The sequence below is a fragment of the Borostomias antarcticus genome, assembly GCF_949987555.1.
Source record: "Borostomias antarcticus genome assembly, chromosome: 18".
Taxonomy (NCBI): domain Eukaryota; kingdom Metazoa; phylum Chordata; class Actinopteri; order Stomiiformes; family Stomiidae; genus Borostomias; species Borostomias antarcticus.
This window is the reverse complement of record NC_140251.1, coordinates 5446323-5470978: the sequence shown is the minus strand read 5'-3', so window position 1 is coordinate 5470978 and position 24656 is coordinate 5446323. Positions and strand designations below refer to the sequence as shown.

General features: G+C 47.1%; 1 protein-coding gene across 1 annotated transcript; it reads right to left on the bottom strand.

Annotated features, from left to right (window-relative positions):
• On the bottom strand, positions 1-22576 carry LOC311320597 (LHFPL tetraspan subfamily member 3 protein-like; the record flags this gene model as incomplete). The annotated part of the gene is made up of 3 exons (XM_084452384.1): positions 1-8; positions 269-505; positions 22153-22576. The coding sequence occupies 3 exons, from the start codon at positions 22574-22576 to the stop codon at positions 1-3; spliced, it is 669 nt and encodes a 222-aa protein (XP_084308510.1).
• Positions 22577-24656: the final 2080 nt, after the last annotated feature.

The window sequence follows — 24656 nt, the reverse complement described above, 5'->3', positions numbered from 1 at the left end:
TTACTGGGCTGGGAGGAGGTTTAGATGTGATAGAAGGGGTTATCACAGTGGTGGTTGCAGGTCTGTTTGATAGGGTGGGTATCTCGCTTTGTGCGCCTATGTTTGTGTGTCGTTTGCGTCTGTGTATCTGCGCGTGTCTGTGTGTGTGTGTCTCTGTGTGTGTTTGTCTGTGTGTGTGCGTCTGTGCGTGTGTGCGTCTGTCTGTGTGTGTCTGTGTGTGCGTGCATGCATGTGTGTGTGTGTGTGTGTGTACCCTCCTCCCGCTCACCCTTGCTCTCAGCCAGCAGCTCCTCGGTCATCAGGCCGTCCTGCCGGTTGCCCAGGACGAAGGCCAGGAAGGAGAGGATGAGGGCGTCCAGGATGCCCATGATGGCGAGGATGTAGGCCCAGCGCACCGAGCAGGCGCCCAGGCTGTACTTGTCCGTCCGCTCGCCGCACATCCGACGCACCTCGTCTGAGTCCCACCCCTCCGGATAGATCATGCAGCCCAGGACCAGACACACCCCTGACGAGGAGAGGGAGGAGGAGAGAGAGAGAGAGGAGGAGGGAGGAGAGTGAGGAGGAGGGAGAGGAGGAGGATGAAGGGAGAAGAAAGGGAGGGGGAGGAGGAGGAGAGGAAAATGAAGAGAGGGGAAAGGGAGGAGGAGAGAGAGGAGGAGGAGAGGAGGATGGAGGGAGAGGAAAGAGAGGAGGAGAGGAGGATGAGGGGTAATTTGGGAGGGAGGATGAAGAAGGGATGAAGTAAAAGGATAGAGAGAAAGGAGGAGGGTTGGGGTGGTGAGATGTTTAAAGAGAGAGAGAAGGATAAAACGGATCAGTTGAAGTGTTCTCTCTCATCCTGCCCCCCTCTCTCTCATCCTCTATGCACCTCTCTTGGCCTGTGCTCTCTGGAGAGACCCCAAGAGCGTAAACAACAACACAAACTACAGCAGCGTACACAACAACAGACACAATAGCAGCGCAAACAACAAGTAAACTAGAAATGGTGCTCGGAGAGCTTAGACCTCCGCCCACGAATGCATCCGTGGCTCTGTGTGTGCGCACGTGTTTGCGAGCAGGACATGTTTGGCATTGTCCATACATGGCATACATACATACATACATACATACATTGAGATTGATGAAAGTGGTGAGGAGCCAGTTGACAAGGACAACGAATGAAAAGTTATAACTAGTGTGTATAGACAGAGAGTTACCTACGTGTAAAGTGTATACCTACAGGCACCTCTCACCAAGACAACAGGTGGACTGGGGAGTGGCAGAACAGCAGATGCTTCGACAGGTGGCAGATCCTCATATCTGTGTGTTTGTGTGTCTGTTTATGTCTGTGGGTTTGTTTGTGTGTGTGGGTGGGTGTGTGTGTGTGTGTGTGTGTGTGTGTGTGTGTGCGTGTGTGTGTGTGTGTCTTGCCAAAGTTTCTCTCTGCAGGGCTCAGTAATTCTGCTCCCTCATCTCTCACACATCTGTTGCATTGGAGCCATGAAATGGGCTTAGCGTTTTTCAGCTCCCAGTCTTTTGTGAATCCCATTTTCTGCAGCTCCCTGTTTAAATAGCTGTAACAAACTGAATTACACACACACACACACACACACACACACACACGCACGCACACACACACACACACACACACACACACACACACACACACACACACACACACACACACACACACTCTCTCTCTCTCTCTCTCTCTCTCTCTATGTCACACTGCATATCGATCTGCCTTATTACATCTGCAGCTCATACACTGTAGATAATCATCTTTGTGCGAGATGGAGGCAACACTAATGGTCTGAACATCATTTGTCACTTCTCACAGTGACACATCTTGGCGCTGACAGGTACTGTTCATGAGACCGTCTCAGTAAAATTCGGAGCTCACGTCTGACACCGGAGTGGCATCTCTATGGGGAAAAAGCATATGTGCACAGACGACCAATCACATTTCAGTATTGATCCCTGTGGCGATTCTCATGTACACCACTGACCTGAGAGAGGCTACACTGTCGCTAGGGACTGAGGGAAAGCTAGATCGGCCTCTGGTGGCCTGCTTTTCTCTACATCTGCTCTGCTCCACGGAGGGACAAGTCCTGTTCAGCTGTGTGTCTAAAGACAAGTCCTCCTAAAGACATGTCCTCCTCTTCTGTGTGTCTAAAGACATGTCCTCCTAAAGACATGTCCTCCTAAAGACATGTCCTCCTAAAGACATGTCCCCCTAAAGACATATATAGACAATAATGAAGATATGTTTTGACTTGAGTATATCTGTGCTGGTGATATAGGATAGCATTCATATACAGAGAGAGGACGAGTAGTTGTTTTGTTGTATATTGTATAATATATTGGTTTAGTGGGTGATGATCGGTTATAAATTATGCTAGCTAACGTAGCTATCTTACTCCAGCCAGCCAGCTAGCGTCAAAATCACTAGGACAACATAATGAATGAACGCCTTACGCTACGTTTCATCGGCCAATCAGGTAGCGCTTGGTTCATGAATATTAATGAGCTACAAAAAAAATCAACTGAGGCCTTTTCGTGCGAGGCTTTTTCGAGAGATGCCGTTTGGTCTGAGGCCGTATCGTCTGAAGAACGATGGCGTTTAGTGTGGGTCACGAGAACTGATACATTTTTGTTTGAAGAGTGATGCCGTTTAGGGTGAGACATGAGAACTGACAACTTTTAATTTGAGGAGTGATGCCTTTTAGTGTGAGACACGAGAACTGACAACTTTTCGTTTGAGGAGTGAGGCCGTTTCATCCGAGGAGTGATGCCTTTTAGTGTGAGACACCAGAACTGACAACCTTTTGTCTGAGGACTGATGCCTTTTCGTCTGAGGTGTGAGGATGTCCTAATATGGACACCGTAGATGAGACCACTGGCAATGCCTAGGCGATAAGAGAGGACACATTTTCAGTTTTTCACTCACCCGTTGTCAGATAAAGTTGGAAGGTCAAGCAGCAAGTTTCTTAATTCAGTTTATGTTAACTGGTCATTACGTTTTGGTAGGTATGGATTTGTGCGTTCCAGCAGACTTTATTTATTTACTTTATATCCATTACAGCAACGTTATGGGGAAAAAACCTAAGCCTAACAACGCGTTTCCCGATAAAGAACCTTCTTTAAGGAACCATTCTTAAGCAACCCTTTGTATGGGAGTTAAGAAGTACTTTGGAGTTAAGTGCAATTGGTGTTGCGTTTTCGGAAGAACGGGCTGTCGGACCAATGGGATGTCGGACCAGTAGTGGATTTTTCGGACTACTGAGTGGTCGGAACAATGACATGGCACCATTGTAGCAAGGGATTCGCTAACCTAGTGCTAGCCAGCTGAGCGAATTAACGTTAGCTAGCTATGTAGCACTAAATTAGTTATGCCAAAAGACGGCTACACTAGGCAGCACCAGCACTAGGCTTTTTTTTTCTTCTTTTTTTACAGACTAACATTAGCTGGCTTGTTTGCAGACGTGAATTTATGCGGGTGTTGTGAAAAATTGTTGTAAAATCAAAACTAGCGCAGATGACCGTCTGCCTGGGACTTTGTAGTTGGATGGGCTAAAACCCAACGCAAGGAATCTGTTAGGCTACATAGCCTAACCAAGCCAATAGCCTACATCTTTCTTGTCCTGGGTTAAAGGATTTAAACAAAGTCGTTGCAAATCCTTAATTGTGCCAAACTTGTGGATTGAGCACACGGTCGAAAAAACAGAATCAAATATAACGATGCTCGCCAGGACATCCATATCCAATGTTGTGTTCCACTCCAGACAAGATTGTTTCACTATGAGCGAATTCAGGGGAGGACATAATTTCTGGTAAGGTGGGTTATTCACCCTATTGGAGGATAGGGAGTGATTCTGATTGGTAGCAGTGGTAGCAGGCATTTGTAAGATGAATCCCAATCTGAGTGCGCAAACCGACCTTGCGGCCCCTCGCACTTGCGGCCTGAGGCCTGAGCACTTAAATGACGTCAGCTGGAAGGGCCAGAGGGTGCAGGGCTGTGAATTAAATGGGACAGCACTTCCAGCTGCGCGCCAACGATTCCCAAACCAGTTTAGCTCAATGCCCCTCCCACTTTGTTTTCATTGGCTGCTGCGTCCCTCCAAGGCAGAGGCTGCTCTGACGCGCTCCTCAGCTCTCTGCTCGGCTCTGCAAATTGACCGACTGACGTCTGTTTTAATTTAATAATAATTTTAAAATTATGTTGGGTGGGATATGTTTGCAGCAAGTGGATTTCAAGATCAATGTTGTGTTATCGGCAAATGTCATAATTTATGTGTGATGCACTCGGATCATGACTCGGATGCACTCAAGCACTGTGTCACATGAGACGCGGTGGACTGTGGGTATTTTCTGCTAAGTCCGCGAAATTGCAGACTTTCGGTAAGTGCGGTTAAAGTGCGCAAAATGGCGGCAGTGGCGCACTTGTGGACCTAGCAATTCCGTTTTGGGACTCCCCTGAGCCCTTGTGGACTTAGCGGGAACGCGCATGTAAGGCCACAAGGGCGCGAGTGCTCTGCACTTTAGCCTAAGTGCGCGATTTGGGATTCAGCTATTCTAGCCCAGATTCTCGATAGAGATGTCTCCAGACTTTCGGTAGCGGAGATCTCGAAAGTCTGGCATCGCAAGTCTACCAACATTTTAAAGTATAAATGTTAATACAAATAGGTGAATTGAGTGAATAAATAAGTAAGCGTGGTGTGCAGGGATACAGACTGACAGTCTTAACGGTGGTTGTGTTCCTATGGACATCCTTTTCCTGTCACAACTGCTCACAAATCTTGCTGCTATATTTTTACATTGCTGTATTTCCCCCAGCAGATATGGGAGTTTTTTTAGAAGTTTTCTAAATCTTTTGGGGTGTTTGTAATCTGTGGGAACTATGTATCTCTGATGTCCTGGTACAGTTGGCAGGTAGTTAAAAAGTGAAACTCAATTTGTGTGCAGTGGGTAGTACACAGTCTGTCTCTAGGGTGCCGGGTCTGTCTGTGGTGGCCTCTCTTGGTGGCGAGGCTGTGCTTGCTGAGTGTACATAGTCAAGGACTTCCTTAGTTTTGGGTCCATCACAGTGGTATTCTACCACTTCTCTGTTTAGGGACAATAGCATTCCATTTTGCTGTGTTTTTTGGTAGATTCTTTCCAATGTGTCAGATAGTTTTCTTTTTGTTTTCTTATAATTTGGTTTAGTCTGGTGGGGTTTCTGTCTGGTTGCTCTGCTTGTGTTTGTGGACAAAGTCCCACGACCAGCTGGCTGAGGGGGCATCTCTGCAGTATCTCTGTAGGTGAGGGCTTTGTTATGGAGCATGTCTGGGTCACTTTCCTTTAGGTGATTGTAACATGTAAAAGCTCTCTTTTGGATTTCAATAACTGTCCTAATTCTATGCTTGCATTGTTTGGTGTTTTGCATTGGATGCAGAGAATGGATTTGCAGAATTCTGCATGCAGTCTCTATTTGGTGTTTGCCCCATTTTGTAAAATCTTGGTTGGCAAGTGGACGCCAGACCTCGCAATCGTAAAGGGAAATTGGTTCTAGAACAGAGTCTAGTATATTTAGTCAGGTTAAGATTGGGATGTCCAACTTGATGTTCCTTTTGATGGTGTAGAAAGCCCTTCTAGCCTTGTCTCTCAGATCGTTCACAACCTTGTTGAAGCCTTGTACACAGTCCTTCTCTCTCTGTCTCTCTCTCTCTCTCTCTGTCTGCCTCTCACCCTCTTCCCTCTCTCCATCTCTCTAACAGGCAGGATTTTTTGGACTCAATACACAGAGGTCAGTAATGTTATGGGGAAAAAACTTGAGCCTAGAGCCATAACTTTAGGTAAGAGTAACGTTGTCAACTAGACAATAACTTCAAAGAATAGGTTACACTCAGTCTGAGACGAAATGTGGCTTGTGGATGTTTACTATGTATGTGGTACTGCCTGCATTGTCGTTTTGCTGCTGCTAAGTTTGAAGACCGCATTGCACATGTCATTCATTTCCAAACTCTGCTTTTGCTTGCTTCATGTTGTTGTCTGACTCTGTGAGAGTGAACATTGCTAGTCATGTGACAGCTGGCATCTGAAATGGTAGCCCAGCACCCTCTTCTGTTGGAATTAAGATATTTTTTCCCCCACATCCTAGTTGATGTAGCCTGATATCAGACAGAATTGTCAACTCGTTACACTCCATTGAGAACTTTAATTTAGAATCAGCAAACAACTGGACTCAGGCTACAGTTGATGGGCTATGCATGTAAATTCAAAAATTGACTGCTTAATAAGTTTAATGGGTTAGAATTAGTATCTGGTTACCAGTTAAATGGTTAACTGTTAACATCCTTACAGAACTGCAGGATCAATATTGAGAGAGGGGAGATGAGAGGGGGATGAGAGAGACAAGATAGACAAGAGGGAGAGAGACAGAACGACAGACAGGTGAGAACTCATCATCTCCCTTGTCTCTGGAGTCATAGTTAGAATCTGTATCTAGTGTAAGAATCTGTAGTTTTTAATTAAAGTTTGTATTTCCAATGCAAAACAGAATGTTTTTATTTATACATACTGTAGGTTTATTTAAATAGGATTCAGTAAGTTCATAAAACTTAAGTTTATAAAATAAAGAGAGAGAGAGAGAGATGAAAAGAAAAGTATGAGGATGTGGAAATATATTTCAGTACTAACTATATAATTATAATTTTGCTGTTTGAACAGATACAGATAATGATGTCTCAGTGCATCCCTACAAGGTACTGCGCCACTGTGCCGCACGTGAGTGATTTTGGGGCTCAGTGTCTTGCTCAAGGACACTTCGGCACACATCCGAGCTACAGTACGTGCCGCCCCACCACTTTCCCAAAGACAAAATGGCCACTAAGACGGGGAGTGTGGCGTTTCTCTGCGTTTTGAGAGCAGAAGGCGGGGTGTTAATTTGGCTGGCTGGGCTCACAGTCTCATCGCAGGTGCCAGTGATGAACTGCAGGTGGATCCAGCCCTCAGCCGGCCAACGAAGATAAATCTGTGTGTTCTCAGATGAGCCGTTACGCCCTGCACTGATGACTTCTGCCTCACATAATGATAGACCTTAATTGAGGCAAGATAAATGGAGCAATTACAGAGCATTCTGTATGTAAAGTCAGTTAATGTGCTGTGAAAATGTCTCCGCGTAAGACAGAGCACAAGCTCTTGTTGTGACAGAACCTGCTTTATGTAGCGTGTCAACTAATATGAGTATACAATAAGAGCTCTGTGGAGAACAAAACCCTTTCCCATTTACCTTTATTACAGTAGAGGGGAACTGTGGAACGTTTCTCTTTTACAATGATATGACCATGACCTGTGTTTCAGAACTTTCTCCAGTAATTCGGTTCAAATGGACAAATCCCCAGGCTACAATTAATTCGGATTCAGTATGAATTCTCAGCAACGTTCCTGTCTTGATAGGAACTCGACGAAGCCCGGGTTCGTGCTTTTGTGAATGAAAAGGTGTCAATGTTTGTAACGTCATCCAGGTCTCAGAGACACGTTCCTGACGCCCGTCTCCCGTGGAGGAGGTGCACGAGGCTTCGCGAGGGAGAGCGTTTACAAACACAAAATCAAGTTATGCCCCAGTTATTAGAAAAACTTAACTCATGCCCCCGGGAAGAGTTGAGCTTGCTGTTTTTCGCACAGCAAGCACATAATACTCTCAGCAATCTACCTATCCCTTCACATCGTCAAGGATTAAAATACAGCAGGAAATAGTTTATCCCATCCGCAGCACTCAGACCAACTATTTGTGACTGCTTACACAAACTTTTCACCATACTGCAATCTTGCAAAATAATCTTTACTAACATGTCCGTGGAGGAATAGGAGCGAACCTCATTGGCCGGCGGAAACCGCTGAGACTTATGGGATGCACAATGATGCAGGAAATTAATCTGACGTTAGGATTGGCCGCTCTGTTCAGCCTCTTAGCTCTGGGTTTACACAGTGGCGTCAGAATGAAAAAAAGGGAACATCTACGGCATTTCCAACAGGATTTTCTGTCATGGTGTTAAACAGTTTCAAATTGTCCAGCACACCAGGAACCATGGTAGTTTTACAGTGACCTTTAAGACTGGGAGGAAGGTCACACACATTAGTGTCTCTTCTTCATCTCTTCTTTGAGCAGCACCATTAAACCAGGACTGATTACCACCAGACTGCTTAATGGACTAGAGAAGTCATCTGTATTCATACACTATTAACCTGGCTCATTAAAAAGTAGCTTCACTGAGACAAGATGGGTCCCTCTCAGTAACAGAGGGTCGGTGCTGTCCCCTGCCTCTGAGTGAGCTGATGTCCACTGACGTGGTGTAGTCTTTCGGTGCAATAGCTACTGTCCTCTGCCCCCCTGAGTGAGCTAATGTCCACTAACATGGTGTAGTCTTCAGAGACTCACTCTTTCTCCTTTCTTGCTTTCCTTTTGGCCAGCTACTGTAACACGTTCTGAGCAGAGACGTGCTCTGAATGCTAACTTCGCGCCCAGCCCCGGCCCCCGAGACGGCCTCTCGCTAGCCCGTATCGATCCCTCCGGGACGGGAGGCGAGGGGAAGGACGAGGACAGGAAGGCCCACGGATGACAGAGACTGGAGGGGGTGGGGGGAGGAGGGGGGGGGGGGGGGCTGGGGGGTGCTGGTCCTCTGATCTAGAGGAATGTCTAAACTCCGTTGATCTCTGTGGGGGGGGGGGGCTGGTGCTCTGTTCAGAGGAACGTCTCTGAGGCTCATCTAACCCCGGGTCTAGTGAACTGAACACAGCAGATATGAACGCGGGCCGAACTGAACACAGTGGATATGAATGTTGTCCGAACCGAGGGCACCCAAGCCCAATGCGGAGGTAGCGGCGTGCGTTAAATGAGGTCATTGACTAATTATGTATTTAGCACATCATCATGATGACGATACCACGGTAACTGCGGCACAAGCTGGGAAAAAATGTATGCAGTAGCAGCAGTGTCCTATATTTACACAATGTTTCCTCTGGCACACAGGCCAATAGGCACCCTGTCTTCTTCACGAAGTGTGACTTTAAAGTTCTTACCGAATATGCACACACACACACACACACACACACACACACACACACACACACACACACACACACACACACACACACACACTCACAGTTGCACACAGACACACACACAAACACACACATACACTCACAGTTGCACACAGACATACACACACACAGACCGCCTGCTGCTGTCATTACCGCATGGTACATTTTAATGGGTCACAATGTCCTTGTTCTCTCACCTCCTCACTCCCCGCAGGCTGCCTGGCCGGCTCTCAGATCACAGAGATTAAAGTCTGACGGCAAATGCATAGCCTCCGCCTGGCAGGCACACTGGGACCCTGACCACAGTCTACGGCAGATGAGCACACTGGGACCCTGACTACAGTCTATGCCTGACGGGCACACTGGGACCCTGACTACAGTCTATGCCTGACGGGCACACTGGGACCCTGACCACAGTCTATGCCTGACGGGCACACTGGGACCCTGACTACAGTCTACGGCTGACGGGCACACTGGGACCCTGACCACAGTCTATGGCTGACGGGCACACTGGGACTCTGACCACAGTCTATGGCTGACGGGCACACTGGGACCCTGACCACAGTCTACGGCTGACGGGCACACTGGGACTCTGACCATACTACACGTCTGTTCTCTCCCCTATATTTAAAGTCGCACAGAAATTAAAAAAGCATTCTGTCCCATTTTGGTTCACATAATTGGTCATAGTGTTCACCTATTCAACGATGTATGCCAAAAAATTCTACTTTTGTTGTAATCTTATATCAAAGTATACAATTTCTTACTTCCTGGAAAAACGGTAGGTCACGTGCAATTACGACACCAGGTACCTTAGATTTTAGGCCAATAATCTCACGACATCCACTCTGTCAATCAAAACGTCAACTACTCTGCAGCCTCAAGTGTTGAATATCCCGCCTGCTCGATAACGTTCCAATGAAATTCATCTAAACGTATGTCCCGCCCTTGCAGCCCGTTTCAGGCGGAAATACGTCAGAAGCAAGATGTTCTCCAACGTCCCTTTCGGTGTATCTTTAAGATCAGGCGGCTAGAAAGGCACCGTGGGTCATCTATGTATGCCGACGCACTGTGTCCATCCATATGTGTTCGGCTCTGTATCATCACCCCCCCCCCCCCCCCCCCCCCCCCCCCCCTCCTCTCCTCCATAAGCACAGCCGCCAGGCACACAGCTGATCACTCCCCTACAGACCACCACTAATTAGGCAGAGTTCAACTGGCTGTGCTTCTTAACAAAAATGCGAATAAAAAATATTGTTAATGCGGGGGTGGTTTTAAGCTAAGTCAGCTGTGCAGAGTGTAGGGGTAGGTTGAAAATGTGTGTGTGTGTGTGAGGTGGGGGGGGGGGGGGGGGCTATGTAGGTAGTGAGACACATGGAGAAGGCTGTGGGGGTGGAGGGGATGAGCTGGTGCTCCAGACACCGTTTCTATCTTACCTTGGTGAGTGGGACAGATGGCTACTGCAGCACTACTGTATGGCGTGTGTGTGTGTGTGTGTGCGTGTGTGGATTAGTGTGCAGAAGGCATTGTTGTGCCTCCAGTTGATTTGATTGAAGTGGGTCGTGGGTCAGCGCTGTTCTAGGGACGCCCATAGAGGATACACATTCCCTAACCCCCCCATACCCTACCCCATAGAGAATACACATACCCTAACCCCCTGATACCCTACCCCATAGAGAATACACATACCCTAACCCCCTGATACCCTACCCCATAGAGAATACACATACCCTAACCCCCTGATACCCTACCCCATAGAGAATACACATACCCTAACCCCCTGATACCCTACCCCATAGAGAATACACATACCCTAACCCCCCCATACCCTACCCCATAGAGAATACACATACCCTAACCCCCCCATACCCTACCCTATAGAGAATACACATACCCTAACCCCCCCATACCCTACCCCATAGAGAATACACATACCCTAACCCCCTGATACCCTACCCCATAGAGAATACACATACCCTAACCCCCTGATACCCTACCCCATAGAGAATACACATACCCTAACCCCCCCATACCCTACCCTATAGAGGATACACATACCCTAACCCCCTGATACCCTACCCCATAGAGAATACACATACCCTAACCCCCCCATACCCTACCCTATAGAGGATACACATACCCTAACCCACACTGGATACACATGGGTTCTGCAATCATCCCAAACAACCACCACCACCCTCACAGCACTCAGTCTCTCCTCCATAACAGTAGTCTCTCCTCCCTAAGAGCAGTCTCTCCATCACAGTACAATCTCTCCTGTCTCTCCTCTATCACAACACAATCTCTCCTCCATCACAACAGTCTCTCCTCCATCACAAAACAGTCTCTCCTCCATCACAACACAGTCTCTCCTCCATCACAGTAGTCTCTCTTCCATCACAACACAGTCTCTCCTCCATCACAGTAGTCTCTCCTCCATCACAACAGTCTCTCCTCCATCACAGTAGTCTCTCCTCCATCACAACACAGTCTCTCCTCCATCACAACACAGTCTCTCCTCCATCACAGTAGTCTCTCCTCCATCACAACACAGTCTCTCCTCCATCACAACACAGTCTCTCCTCCATCACAGTAGTCTCTCCTCCATCACAACACAGTCTCTCCTCCATCACAGTAGTCTCTCCTCCATCACAACACAGTCTCTCCTCCATCACAACACAGTCTCTCCTCCATCACAGTAGTCTCTCCTCCATCACAACACAGTCTCTCCTCCATCACAACACAGTCTCTCCTCCATCACAGTAGTCTCTCTTCCATCACAACACAGTCTCTCCTCCATCACAGTAGTCTCTCTTCCATCACAACACAGTCTCTCCTCCATCACAACACAGTCTCTCCTCCATCACAACACAGTCTCTCCTCCATCACAACACAGTCTCTCCTCCATCACAGTAGTCTCTCTTCCATCACAACACAGTCTCTCCTCCATCACAGTAGTCTCTCTTCCATCACAACACAGTCTCTCCTCCATCACAGTAGTCTCTCCTCCATCACAACAGTCTCTCCTCCATCACAGTAGTCTCTCCTCCATCACAACACAGTCTCTCCTCCATCACAGTAGTCTCTCCTCCATCACAACACAGTCTCTCCTCCATCACAACACAGTCTCTCCTCCATCACAACAGTCTCTCCTCCATCACAGTAGTCTCTCTTCCATCACAACACAGTCTCTCCTCCATCACAGTAGTCTCTCCTCCATCACAACAGTCTCTCCTCCATCACAGTAGTCTCTCCTCCATCACAACACAGTCTCTCCTCCATCACAGTAGTCTCTCCTCCATCACAACACAGTCTCTCCTCCATCACAACACAGTCTCTCCTCCATCACAGTAGTCTCTCCTCCATCACAACAGTCTCTCCTCCATCACAACACAGTCTCTCCTCCATCACAACAGTCTCTCCTCCATCACAGTAGTCTCTCTTCCATCACAACACAGTCTCTCCTCCATCACAGTAGTCTCTCCTCCATCACAGTAGTCTCTCCTCCATCACAACACAGTCTCTCCTCCATCACAACACAGTCTCTCCTCCATCACAGTAGTCTCTCCTCCATCACAACAGTCTCTCCTCCATCACAACACAGTCTCTCCTCCATCACAACACAGTCTCTCCTCCATCACAGTTGTCTCTCCTCCATCACAACACAAGGCAAGGCAGGCAAGGCAAGGCAAGTTTATTTGTATAGCACATTTCAGCAACAAGGCAATTCAAAGTACTTTACATGAGACATTAAAAGCATCAAGACAAAGTGCAACACATAAAAGGTCATATAAAACTAAATGCTTTATCACATACTGAAATATTCTCTCTCTCCACTCTCTTACATACAATGTCCTTCTGTATAGTTGCTTGCTGGCTTTTCACCAGTGCCTCAAACATCCTTTCTGAGCAAGGGACCACATCAGCTGTCAGTGGCCTACTGTTGTGTTACTAGGCACACCTTGCACCAAAAATCCAGCTTCTCCATTTCCAACATACATTTCCTTCTTTCTCTTCCTCCCTCAAGTCGTTCTAATAACATTCTCTTGTACTTTGCAGAACATTTAAAACAAAATGCAGGACAAAATAAAATACAGGAATAAAAGTTACAGTCTCTCCTCCATCACAGTAGTCTCTCCTCCCTAATTGCACAGTCTCTCCTCCCTCACAGTACATCTCTCCTCTGTCTCTCCTCTATCACAACACAGAACTAATCGACCCGCATCGAAACGGGATCTGTCCTGGCCTCCCTCCTTTATAACATCTACACCTACGTCCTGCCGAACACAGTCTCCAGGAAGAATGCCTACGCAGACGACCTCACGCTGGTGCACTCTGCTGGAGACTGGCAGGCCGTGGAGGAGACCTTGAGCCAGGACATGCAGACACTACTGGCATACCGGTGGTGTGGGAGATGTCTATCGGAATATGTCTGGGGATTGATGGACATGGACTTTGGGGACATTGGTTCGGAGTTGGAGAAAGAACAGCGGCCCAGCATCAAGAGGAAGATCACAGCCGACTGGGAAGCTGGACATGGAGCACTACGTGCCAGGCAACGCCTTGTCCGTCAAGGAACGGTAGGTTATGCAGACCGAAATATTATCTGAATTACATTAGCCTATATAGACTCTAAAACGAACAAATGACTGAGCCAAATGAGAGTGAAAACACAGAATATAAAATGCATGATTTTGAATGTGACGTTGACCCGGCCAGTCATGTGTTCAATTTAATAAATGCCACTTGTAACTATTACACCGAGGAACAATTTAATGACTGTGTTGAACTAGACAATTCTTTTTCGTTGATGCATTTCAACGGCAGAAGCTTATATGACATTTTTTCTAAGATCACTGAATATTTGAAGACTCTGAAAAGCAAGATCTCTCTGTTTCGCTCTGTCTGAAACATGGTTAGATCAAGAGAGAGGTATTGAGTTCTCCATTGACGGGTATGAGATGTATTATAGCAGTAGAGTAACTAAGAAGGGAGGAGGTGTGGCCCTGTTTGTCGATAGTGACTTGAAATGCAGAGCAGTTGAATGTATGACAACAGTAATTGATGAGCTATTTGAATGTGTAACTGTGGAAGTACAAATGGAAAAGAAGAGCAATATTATTGTAATGTGTGTATATAGGAAACCTGGGTCTAAGGTACAGGTAGGAGCATTTAATGATAACCTGGAAGAATTATTGTGTACGATAAATGAAAAGAAAACAGTGCACACACACACACACACACACTCACACACACACACACACACACACACACACACACACACACACACACACACACACAAACATTAACAAATACACAATACACACATAAGCCCAGTGCATACACATACACACACATGCCTAAACACAACTAATGGGTATTGGCAGGAGTATTGCTTTTCTATCACAGGCCAATGTCTTTTGCAGTGAGAGTTTGGCTGTACGTCTATGAAGTACAGAAAACCTTTATCTATCCGCATGTTTTACAGAATACATATTTGTATGCCTGCATGCTAGTCCTGGCTGAAGAGGAGTGTCGTTCGGATGTGTTGACCTCAGATCGTTGTTGTTTCTCTGGGAGGCCTGGCGTACTGGAAAGAGCCTCCTCATCAGTCTGCAGGAACGCAGGGGCCAATCTCAACCCTGGGGATCTAATGGTGGCTCTATGAAACACACACACATGCACACAAACACACACACACAAGAGCGCATGCACACACACGTTTGAAAAGGAGTCCACATTTTCCCATCATAAAGTACGGTACTCTGTATGGATGTGGTACTTCACCGATACTGGCTACCTAAGCGTTATAAACTACAAAACAAGAACACAGTCTATTCAGTAGGCGTAGACTTGCTGCAGTATGAGGACTAAATAAAAAATCTCTATTTCTCTCTCACACACTCTCTGTCTCTCTCACTGCTAGCCATCTCCCCATTTAACCGTGCTTTAATTCTCCCTTTCAGTCCCAGACTCTGTTGTGGAATTAATGGAGAGAGAGAGAGAGATAATGACAGAGAGAGAGAGAGAGAGAGACAGTGACAGAGAGAGGAAACTTTCAGGTTTTTGCCCCTCTCCTCTCTTCCTAGCCCCTCTCCTCTCTTCCTAGCCCTTATCCTCTCTTCCTAGCCCCTCTCCTCTCTTCCTAGCCCATCCCCTCTCTTCCTAGCCCCTCTCCTCTCTTCCTAGCCCCTCTCCTCTCTTACTAGCCCATCTCCTCTCTTCCTAGCCCATCTCCTCTCTTCCTAGACCCTCTCCTCTCTTCCTAGCCCCTCTCCTCTCTTCCTAACCCCTCTCCTCTCTTCCTAGCCCATCTCCTCTCTTCCTAGCCCATCTCCTCTCTTCCTAGACCCTCTCCTCTCTTCCTAGCCCCTCTCCTCTCTTCCAAGCCCCTCTCCTCTCTTCCTAACCCCTCTGCTTCCTAGCCCTTCCTTTGTTGCAGCTCCGCAGCTCCTCTCACTCGCTTCTTTTATCTTCTCTTCCTCCATTAATTTCCTGGCCTGACACTCAGACTGAATTGCCATTCCGTTTCACTTCATTATTCAGTCTTGAACAGGCTCCCATTGCAGCTGCTTTCCGAGACGGGCGTTGCCGAAGGAATCCTTAGTGATAAGTTCATCCCCTAACCAATCACGTTGCGCAGTTTAATTCCTAATTCCCATCATCGCATTCAAAGGACGCTGATTGGCCTGGTTTGAATTCCAACTGAAATTAATTTCCCCCCTCCCTTATTTTGTTTTGGTCTCTGGAAGGTTCTGTGTTGTGGAAGTATGTTTGTCTTTAATGCCAGCCTGAAGAGGTTTAAATGAGGCTCACACATAACGACACTAACTCTGCCGCAACTTCCATCCATCCATCCGCTTATCCGGGGTCGGGTCCCGGAGGCAGCAGTTCCAGCAGGGGGCCCCAGACATCCCTTTCCCTAGCAGCATCAACCAGCTCTGCCTGGGGAATCTTTAGCCACTCCCAGGCCAGTGCGGAGATGTAATCCCTCTGAACAAGCCCTTGTGGGCAAAACGTTAATTATGTGCATTAGTTGGGGGTGAATAAAGCAGGGACAGAGACCTTATACTGTGTGCGGACATCATCTTCTTTTACTCGGAGTTGTAATCCTGCCACCTAGTCCTGGGTCTACCCCGCGGCCTCCTCCCAGCCGGACACGCCTGGAACACCTCCCTAGGGAGGCGCCCAGGAGGCATCCTCACTAGATGCCCGAACCACCTCAACTGGCTCCTTTCGACGCAAAGGAGCAGCGGCTCTACTCCGAGTCTCTCCCGGATGACTGAACTTCTCACCCGATCTCTCAGGAAGACCCCAGCCACCCTCCGGAGAAAACTCATTTTGGCCGCTTGTATCCGTGATCTCGTTCTTTCGGTCATGACCCATCCTTCATGACCATAGGTGAGGGTGGGGACGAAGATAGACCGGTAGATCGAGAGCTTTGCCTTTTGGCTCAGCTCTCTTTTCATCACAACAGTGCGGTAAAGCGACTGCAGAACCACACCAGCTGCTCCGATTCTCCGGCCAAACTCCCGCTCCATGGTTCCCTCACTCGTGAACAAGACCCCCAGATACTTGAACTCGGGGTAAGGACTCATTTCCTACTCGGAGCGGACAGGCCACCGGTTTCCTGCTGAGAACCATGGCCTCAGATTTAGAAGTGCTTACTCTCATCCCAGCCGCTTCACACTCAGTTGCGAACCTATCCAGAGAGTAAGTAAGTAGGGACACCCTCACCCCATACTCCCGCATAACCCTCCACAAGACCTCTCGAGGGACCCGGTCGTAAGCCTTCTCCAAGTCCACAAAACACATGTAGACAGGTTGGGCAAACTCCCAAGCCCCCTCCAAGATCCTTGCGAGAGTGAAGAGCTGGTCGGTAGTTCCACGACCAGGACGAAATCCGCATTGTTCCTCTTCGATCTGAGGTTCGACTATCAGCCGGACCCTCCTTTCCAGCACCTTGGAGTAAACTTTCCCTGGGAGGCTGAGTAATGTGATGCCTCTATAATTCGCACACACCCTCTGGTCCCCTTTTTTGAATATTGGGACCACCACCCCAGTCTGCCACTCCTTCGGCACTGACCCAGACTTCCACGCAATGTTACAGAGGCGTGTCAACCAAGACAGCCCCTCTACACCCAGTGCCTTCAGCATTTCTGGACGGATCTCATCAGTCCCTGGGGCTCTGCCACTGTGGAGTTGTTTGACTACCTCAGTGACCTCCTCCAAGGAAATTGACGACCCCCCATCATCTTCCGGCTCTGCCTCAATCGTAGAGGGTGGATTAGTCGGGTTCAGGAGTTCCTCAAAGTGCTCCTTCCAACGCTCAACAACCTCCTCAGTTGAGGTCAGCAGTGTCCCCTCCTTGCTGTATACAGCTTGGATGGTCCCCCGCTTTCCCTTCCTGAGGTGTCTGATGGTCTTCCAGAAACACTTTGGTGCCGACCGAAAGTCCTTCTCCATGGTTTCTCCGAACTCCTCCCACACCCGCTGCTTTGCCTTGGTCATGGCCCAAGCCGCAGCTTGTCAAGCTCAACAACTTGTCGGGGGCGCACTGTCGTTATTTTGCCTAGGGCAGCCAATCGCCTTCTGCCGGGCCTGGCTGGGAGGCAGGATTTTAGAAGGGATGTGGGGATGGGATCCAGGGAGCTGCTGGAGGAGTTCATTTTCAGAACAGCGTTGGAAAGCTGAACCTCAGTGACTTCAGTAAAGCTGTTCAGGGTTTGGCCGTTATAGGAAGTGGGGGGAGGGAGGGGGGCAGGGGTTTTGGCCAGGTGGGTGGGGGTGATGTTGTCCATGATGTTGTCCCTGAGTAAGTCTGCCTACTTCTTAACAGAAAAGACAATGGTACAAGTAATACAATTCCTTGTATTATCCCACCTGGATTACTGTCCAGCAGTCTGGTCCAGTGCCTCAAACAAGAGCTTAACAAGATCCAACTCACTCAGAGCAGAGCTGCCCGCCTGGCCCTTCACTATTGAATGAGGGACGGTGTGGAAGGGATGCATACAAGGCTGTCATGGATGAGGGTGGAAAACAGACTGGCTTATAGTATCATCCTGTTTTTAAGAAACAGCTGTACCTTGAGAGAGCCTATCTGTTTATATTCACAAGAACTAATGATGAACACTATTATAATACCAGACATGCAGCTATGGAACGCTACACACTTCCATTACCTAAATCTAATGCAGTAAAGAAATCTCGTACAATGTTTTTTTTATTTTGATTTAAAGCTTTATTTAACCAGGGGAAATCCTGTTTAGATTGAAATCTCTTTTGCAAAGGAGCCCTGGCCAAGAGTGTTAAATTAAAAAAAAAAGAACATCAAGCTCCAATGGAGTCTGTCACCAAGCCATGCACTATGTTTTTAAAAGCATTGAGTGGGATCAGCTCCTTAAGCTTCAGATCTGTGTGCAGGAGGTTCCAGGCTGTAGGGGCAGAGAACATGAAGGCCTGCTTGCTAAGCTCTGTATGAGCCCTGGGGACAGACAACAGGAGTGGGTCGTTTGAACGTAGGGAGTAAGTGCTGGTTTGCAGTGTGATGTACAGTACCTAGGCATAGGTAGTAGGGAAGCAGGCCGATAATGGACTTGTAAATGAAAATATACCAGTGTGTTAGTCTGCGCAGAGCCAGTGAGGGCCACCAGACTTTGGCATAAAGAGTGCAGTGGTGGGTCAGAGCTTTGCACCCTGTGATAAACCTCAGGGCACTGTGGTACACAGTGTCCAGCCAGTGCAGGTGTTGCGCAGAGGCGTGCATGTATAATAAGTCACCATAATCAAGCAGGGGCAGGAATGTGACCTCAACCATTTTTTTCTTTACAGCGTAGGAGAAGCAGGATTTGTTATAGATATATATGTCATACATATACCTATATATACTACATACCTCACGGTCTGGAAGGCACTGGCAGCTTTGTTTATCAGCTTTGGTTGGAATTAAGTGGAGAGCTCCAGGAATGAGAGGGAGGGAGAGAGAGAGAGAGAGAGAGAGAGAGTGAGAGAGGAAGAGGAAGAGAGAGAGGGAGAGAGAGAGCTAGAGGTAGAGAGAGAGGGGGAGAGAGAGAGAGAGAGAGAGAGAGAGAGAGAGAGAGAGAGAGAAAGAGAGAAGGAGGTATGGTTGGTATGGAAGGGAAGGTATGGTTAAAATGAGACATACAGGAAGAAAGTGTACGAGGGTTGAAAGAGAAGGGAAGAGCGAAGAAGAATAAGGGTAATGGAGGGGTACAGGGTAAAAGGCCTTGCATGTCACATCTAGGCTGCCGTGCTCAGCCCAGTGCTAGAAACATACGGCTTTATCCATCTACTGTGAGTGTCGGACCTGAGAACACACATAGACAATAATAGCCCCAGCAAAAAGCGCGGACAGCAACGCGTGGACGAATGCACTGCTACGTCCAACTCCCCTCCAAGAACCGTGCACTGCTGCGCTTGCCACCATTTTGAGAGCTGCTCTGATGGTTTACGCTCTCATGAAACATTCAGCCCTTTCCCTGGGTGTTTCACATAGCGGAGAGCCTCTGAGACGCCCGCTCCCATGGACCTGGCAGAGGGGGGAGGAGGCCTGTGATGTGTAGGTTGTCTGAGTGAATGAGTCACCTCTGGACCCCAGGCAAATGGATGGATGTGTCAGGGGAGTTGTGAGAGCTACGGTGCCAGCCGCTTTATACCATCCCATCAGTCACGGGTATAGTGGGCTGCCAGCTATGACCTTGCTATGGAGTTGCCATCTGAGACAGTTTTTTTTTTCTCTCTTTGTATTTTTGTATATTCTCTTTTTATTTTATATTTTATATGTATGTTATGATTGTATTTTGTCTATATTTGATATATGCATTTTTCTGTATGCACGGCTCCCTAGCAAAATAGATATTTTTTCTCAACGGGACACACTGCATCAATAAACAGGAAATTACAAATATTAGTGTAGAAGATCGGGTGCATCCCAACACCAGTGACAATGATGTCAAAACTTTTGATATGGTTTTCCAAACACGACCTGGGCAAGGGGACAGACTGAGTGCACCATGCTAATGCGCAACGGCAGAACAAGCAAACTCTATAATCTGGTGCTGTCAGACAACTCACGTACATGGGACTGCTTTAGACAGAGAGAAAGAGAGAGAGAGAGAAGAGAGAGAGAAAGAGAGAGATGAAGAGAGGGAGGGAGAGAAAGATGAAAAGAGAGAGAGAGAGAAAGAGATGAAGAGGGAGAGATAAGAGAGAGATGAAGAGAGAGATGAAGAGAGGGAGGGAGAGAAAGATGAAAAGAGAGAGAGAGAAAGAGATGAAGAGAGAGAGAGAGACTGAGAGAGAGAACAGAGGGAGGAGGACGTGGGACTCCTGCCTAGGAAGCAGACTGTGTCCGTGGATTGATATGAGATGGGGAAGGGTCTATAGCAGGCCCAGAGAAACCCATTATGATCAAACACACACACACACACACACCTGGGTGCTCAGCACTCGGCAAAGCCAATGCTGATTACGTGTTATTGTCACATCAGAGTAAGCGTCGCATCAGAGGTGCAAGTGAACCACATGTCCACCACTGGGCTGAGCCATGTCAGGTGCAGCGCAGAGTACTTAGCTGAGCCTGGAGCTAAAGGTAACGGCGTAAGCTTAGCCTAGCCTGGAGCAAAAGGTAACGATGTTAGCTTAGCCTAGCCTAGCCTGGAGCTAAAGGTAACGGTGTTAGATTGATTAGCCTAGCCTAGCCTGAGGCTAAAGGTAACGGTGTTAGCTTAGCCTAACCTAACCTGGAGCTAAAGGTTACGGTGTAAGATTGATTAGCCTAGCCTAGCCTGAGGCTAAAGGTAACGGTGTTAGCTCCACGATCTGGACTTCCCAATAATCCCCTCGTCCGTGGTTGTCGGGAGCAGGAGCCGGGGCAGATCTGAGCTGGGAAAGGCCTGTAGCACACAGTTGGGAGTTGATGGCAGTTGAAGCAGATTGCTTTCAGGGAATGGAAGATTCCATTAATTCTCTTAGCAGGGTTTTTCAGGCCTGTCGACTTCTATAGAGGCTCTGTAAACGTACTGTATTAAGCACTAGAAAAGGCTTGACAGTGGGCTGTTCCAATGTCTTGTCAACCATTTCACAAGCCTGGTAAAGATGCAGGGATAAGAAAACACTTCTCCAGCAGAGAAGAGAGTACTCCTATATCTTTTTAAAATTGCACACAGGCTTTCTTGCCGGCTGCACAACACTTTATGCATCTTAATAGCCTTCTACATTGAGATCATCACACTGTGGGTCAAAGTTATAAAGATGTTGTCAAGCATCTTCGTTCCTAAAGGTAACAGTGTTAAACACCTATTATACATATTTTTGAAACTTGCACTTTGGCTTTAGCATTTCTGTAGATTATGCTCTTAGTCACTTGTTTAGAGTGGAGATGCACTTGTGCAGGGGAGTACTAGTGGGCCTAGACTGACTACCTACATTAAATGCAATTATTGTAATGGATAAAAGGGTCTGCTAAATGACTGTAAGGTAATGTAATGCCAAGTGCTCCATGTACACATACATAGTAGATTACCTCAGGGCTAATCTTGATTTTGCGTTTGGAAGCCGTTAGACTGTTCATTCAATACCGCGTTATATTAATGATATCAAACCGCCTAAAAAGTATGTTAACATGACACGCATTCGTTAAATAGATGAAGTTAACGATCTAGAAGAGGTAACAAACAAATGTGGTGCGAGGTAGGCTAGGCTAGCTGTCCTTTCAGCAACACCAGGGGAGCGTTTAAACTTCAGGACCATGGACAGCAACAACCTACGACTGTCCGCTCAGCACCATTATGCAGTATGGTCCATTTCGACCCATAGCTGGATGAGTCCATGTAAGAAAGACTCACCGTCAGTATATGGGGCGATACAAAGTAAAGCAGCCTGTCAATATTAGATAACAATCATAGCCTTAATTGGGCAATAAGGGCGGGTGCAACATAAACAGGACCATATGGGACTAGAGATCTCGGTTTCTGCAACAGAACCCAATTTTCTTGAGAAAGTGAGTTTCAAGGCTACTGGAGAGATATATTTATCAAAGGTTAGAAGAGATAAAAGAGGCGTGACACTAACCTGAGGATGCTTGCATCCAGCCGCAAATCTTGTAAACTGTGGACGTGCTCAGGGCGAAGAAGAGGGCGAAACAGCCGATACAGGTGATGACCAGCGACATGGACATGCCGATGAAGAAGGACGCGGCCTTGAAGGCGGTGGAGGGTATCGCGCCGAACTCGGAGAAGGAGCCCTGGCAGGTCAGGTCCCTGGCTATTCCGTCACCGATGCAGTAGTGGAAGAGGCCGAAGTAGCCGGCCTGCGGCGTGTCCACGCCATCCCCGATCCAGTACGGCTGGCTGAAGATGATCACGTTAATGATGGCGAAAAGGATGGTGAAGATGGCCCACAGAAGTCCGATGGAACGAGAGTTCCGCACGTAATTAGTCTGGTACAACTTAGCCTCCGACGACGGGAGCATTGATGCGGGCCCCCCGGGTATCATGTTTGTGATGTCCTATTCTTATGGTGTAAGCTATTAGGAGTCGAGTATCGAAAGAGGACTAATCATTTACTAGATCAGTAGCCTACTGTAGCCAAAAAAAATATATCGCCTAAAGGGAAGCCTTGCAACTGGAACACAGCAACATCTGTCAGGCGAATTCAACTCATGACGTCGCATCCCAGTGCATGCGAAAAGCACAGGACTCGTAGCCTAACCAGATTTGACTCGGAACTCGGGGAACTAACGTTCATAAGCTAGCTACGGTAGGCTATGAAAATCTCTGACAAACCCTTTGGCTGTCTATCCGACCGACAGGCACATTGCTGCGGGTACACCGACGCCTAACTGACAGACGGAAAACATCTAATTGGCATGCAACTGTGTCATATAAGATATGCAAATCATTCTGTGCATAATGCAACTGATTATCACTCGTCTATCCTATTGATTTTCTAATCCCGTGCAAGGAAGGTGCCCGTATGAATAAAACAAACGTGTATCAGGCCTATATGCTGCCGGATAACTCACAAAACCCCAGAGCGAATGTCCGTCTATAACGCAGCCTTGCCAGGTTTCTACAGAGCTCTCTTCCCGGACTAGAGCATCCTCCGCCAATGCGATCCCGACAATCAAGAGAGATAGCCTCCTCTAGAAACGCATCTAGGCAAATTATGTTCGTGTCAGTGCCAACGATTTCCCCTCAACCTATAAGAGCATTGCCTCTGTCCCGTATTTAAATATAGGCTACACTCTATATTAAAGAGACACGCAATTCCTGACCGTCAGGCGTTTGTGCATCATCGCTGCTACCGCTGTGCCAGAATGACAATCCGCGTAAATCCCCCCACAATCCCCCGTGGGTCGAGGATGTGCGTGCGCTAAATAAGTATTTTTTATAGCCTATTGCTCAGCCCCTTATCCTCCCACATTGAACTGACACACGCGCATCCCTCTACCTCTGTCACAATGGTACCTGCCGTTAACGCAGCTGCTGTTCATAAGGATTGAGCTGGAACCAGCCGGAAGCAATTAATAATAATAATAATAATAATAATAATAGTAAGAATAAGAATAATAACAAGAATAAGAATACAACTTTATTTGTAGAGCACCTTTCATATAGATAAATGCAGCTCAAAGTGCTTTTAGCTTATTCAACATTGACGAGGGGCAGCTACACCAACAAAACACTGCAACAACTCACAGTAAGGCTTAGATAAAGTTATCTTTAAATGCAACGTAACACAGCCTAGCCAAAATGAGATTCTTGGTAGGCCTGACATTGGGGTCTCCAGCTTGTGTGCCAAGGGGATCTGACCTTTCAAATACTTTCCCTATGGCTCTGAATTAGCTCAGCATATATGCCCTATGGGATTTTCCTTGATAAATCAGCACTTGGAGATTGTCTCATAATGAAAAGTGGCAGTGCTTTATAAATACAATTATTATTATTATTATTATTATTATTATTATTATTATTATTATTATTATATGTTTATTATTATTATTATTATTATTAACCAAATGTTTTCATTGGTTAATTAGCCAGGGTCAGTTTGTATTTGTATAACACCCTTGTATTTTGTGTTCTGTGCCGCCACCCACAGGAAGTGATGTAAACCTAGTCCAGAGGCGTGGAGCGGCAGGATCTGATGACCCCCTGCTGTGTCGGCTGATTTGATTTGACTTGATCATCTTTATTGTCCCCAAGGGGCAATTCGGTTTGCAAACAGTGGTCAACATACACATACATATACAACAACAAAAAAAGATAAACATATACATATAACATATATAGCCTAACATACAGTACAGTGGCTGTCATCATAGTAAAACTGCAATGAGCTATAAGACATCAAGTCCATCAAAGTCAAAACTCTGCATGAAGAGGGTGTTGAGGGGCCGGCAAAATGGCTTCTGTCCTCTGAGTAGTTCTAGCTTGGTAGACATGGCCAAGATCATTTGTTAGCGCCTATTTTTGTTAAACACACTGGAGCTGCCAAACCAGCAAATCATTGCAAAAGTTAAAATTGATTCAATAAAAGGTGAATAAAACATTTTCAAGAGTGATCTGTCAACA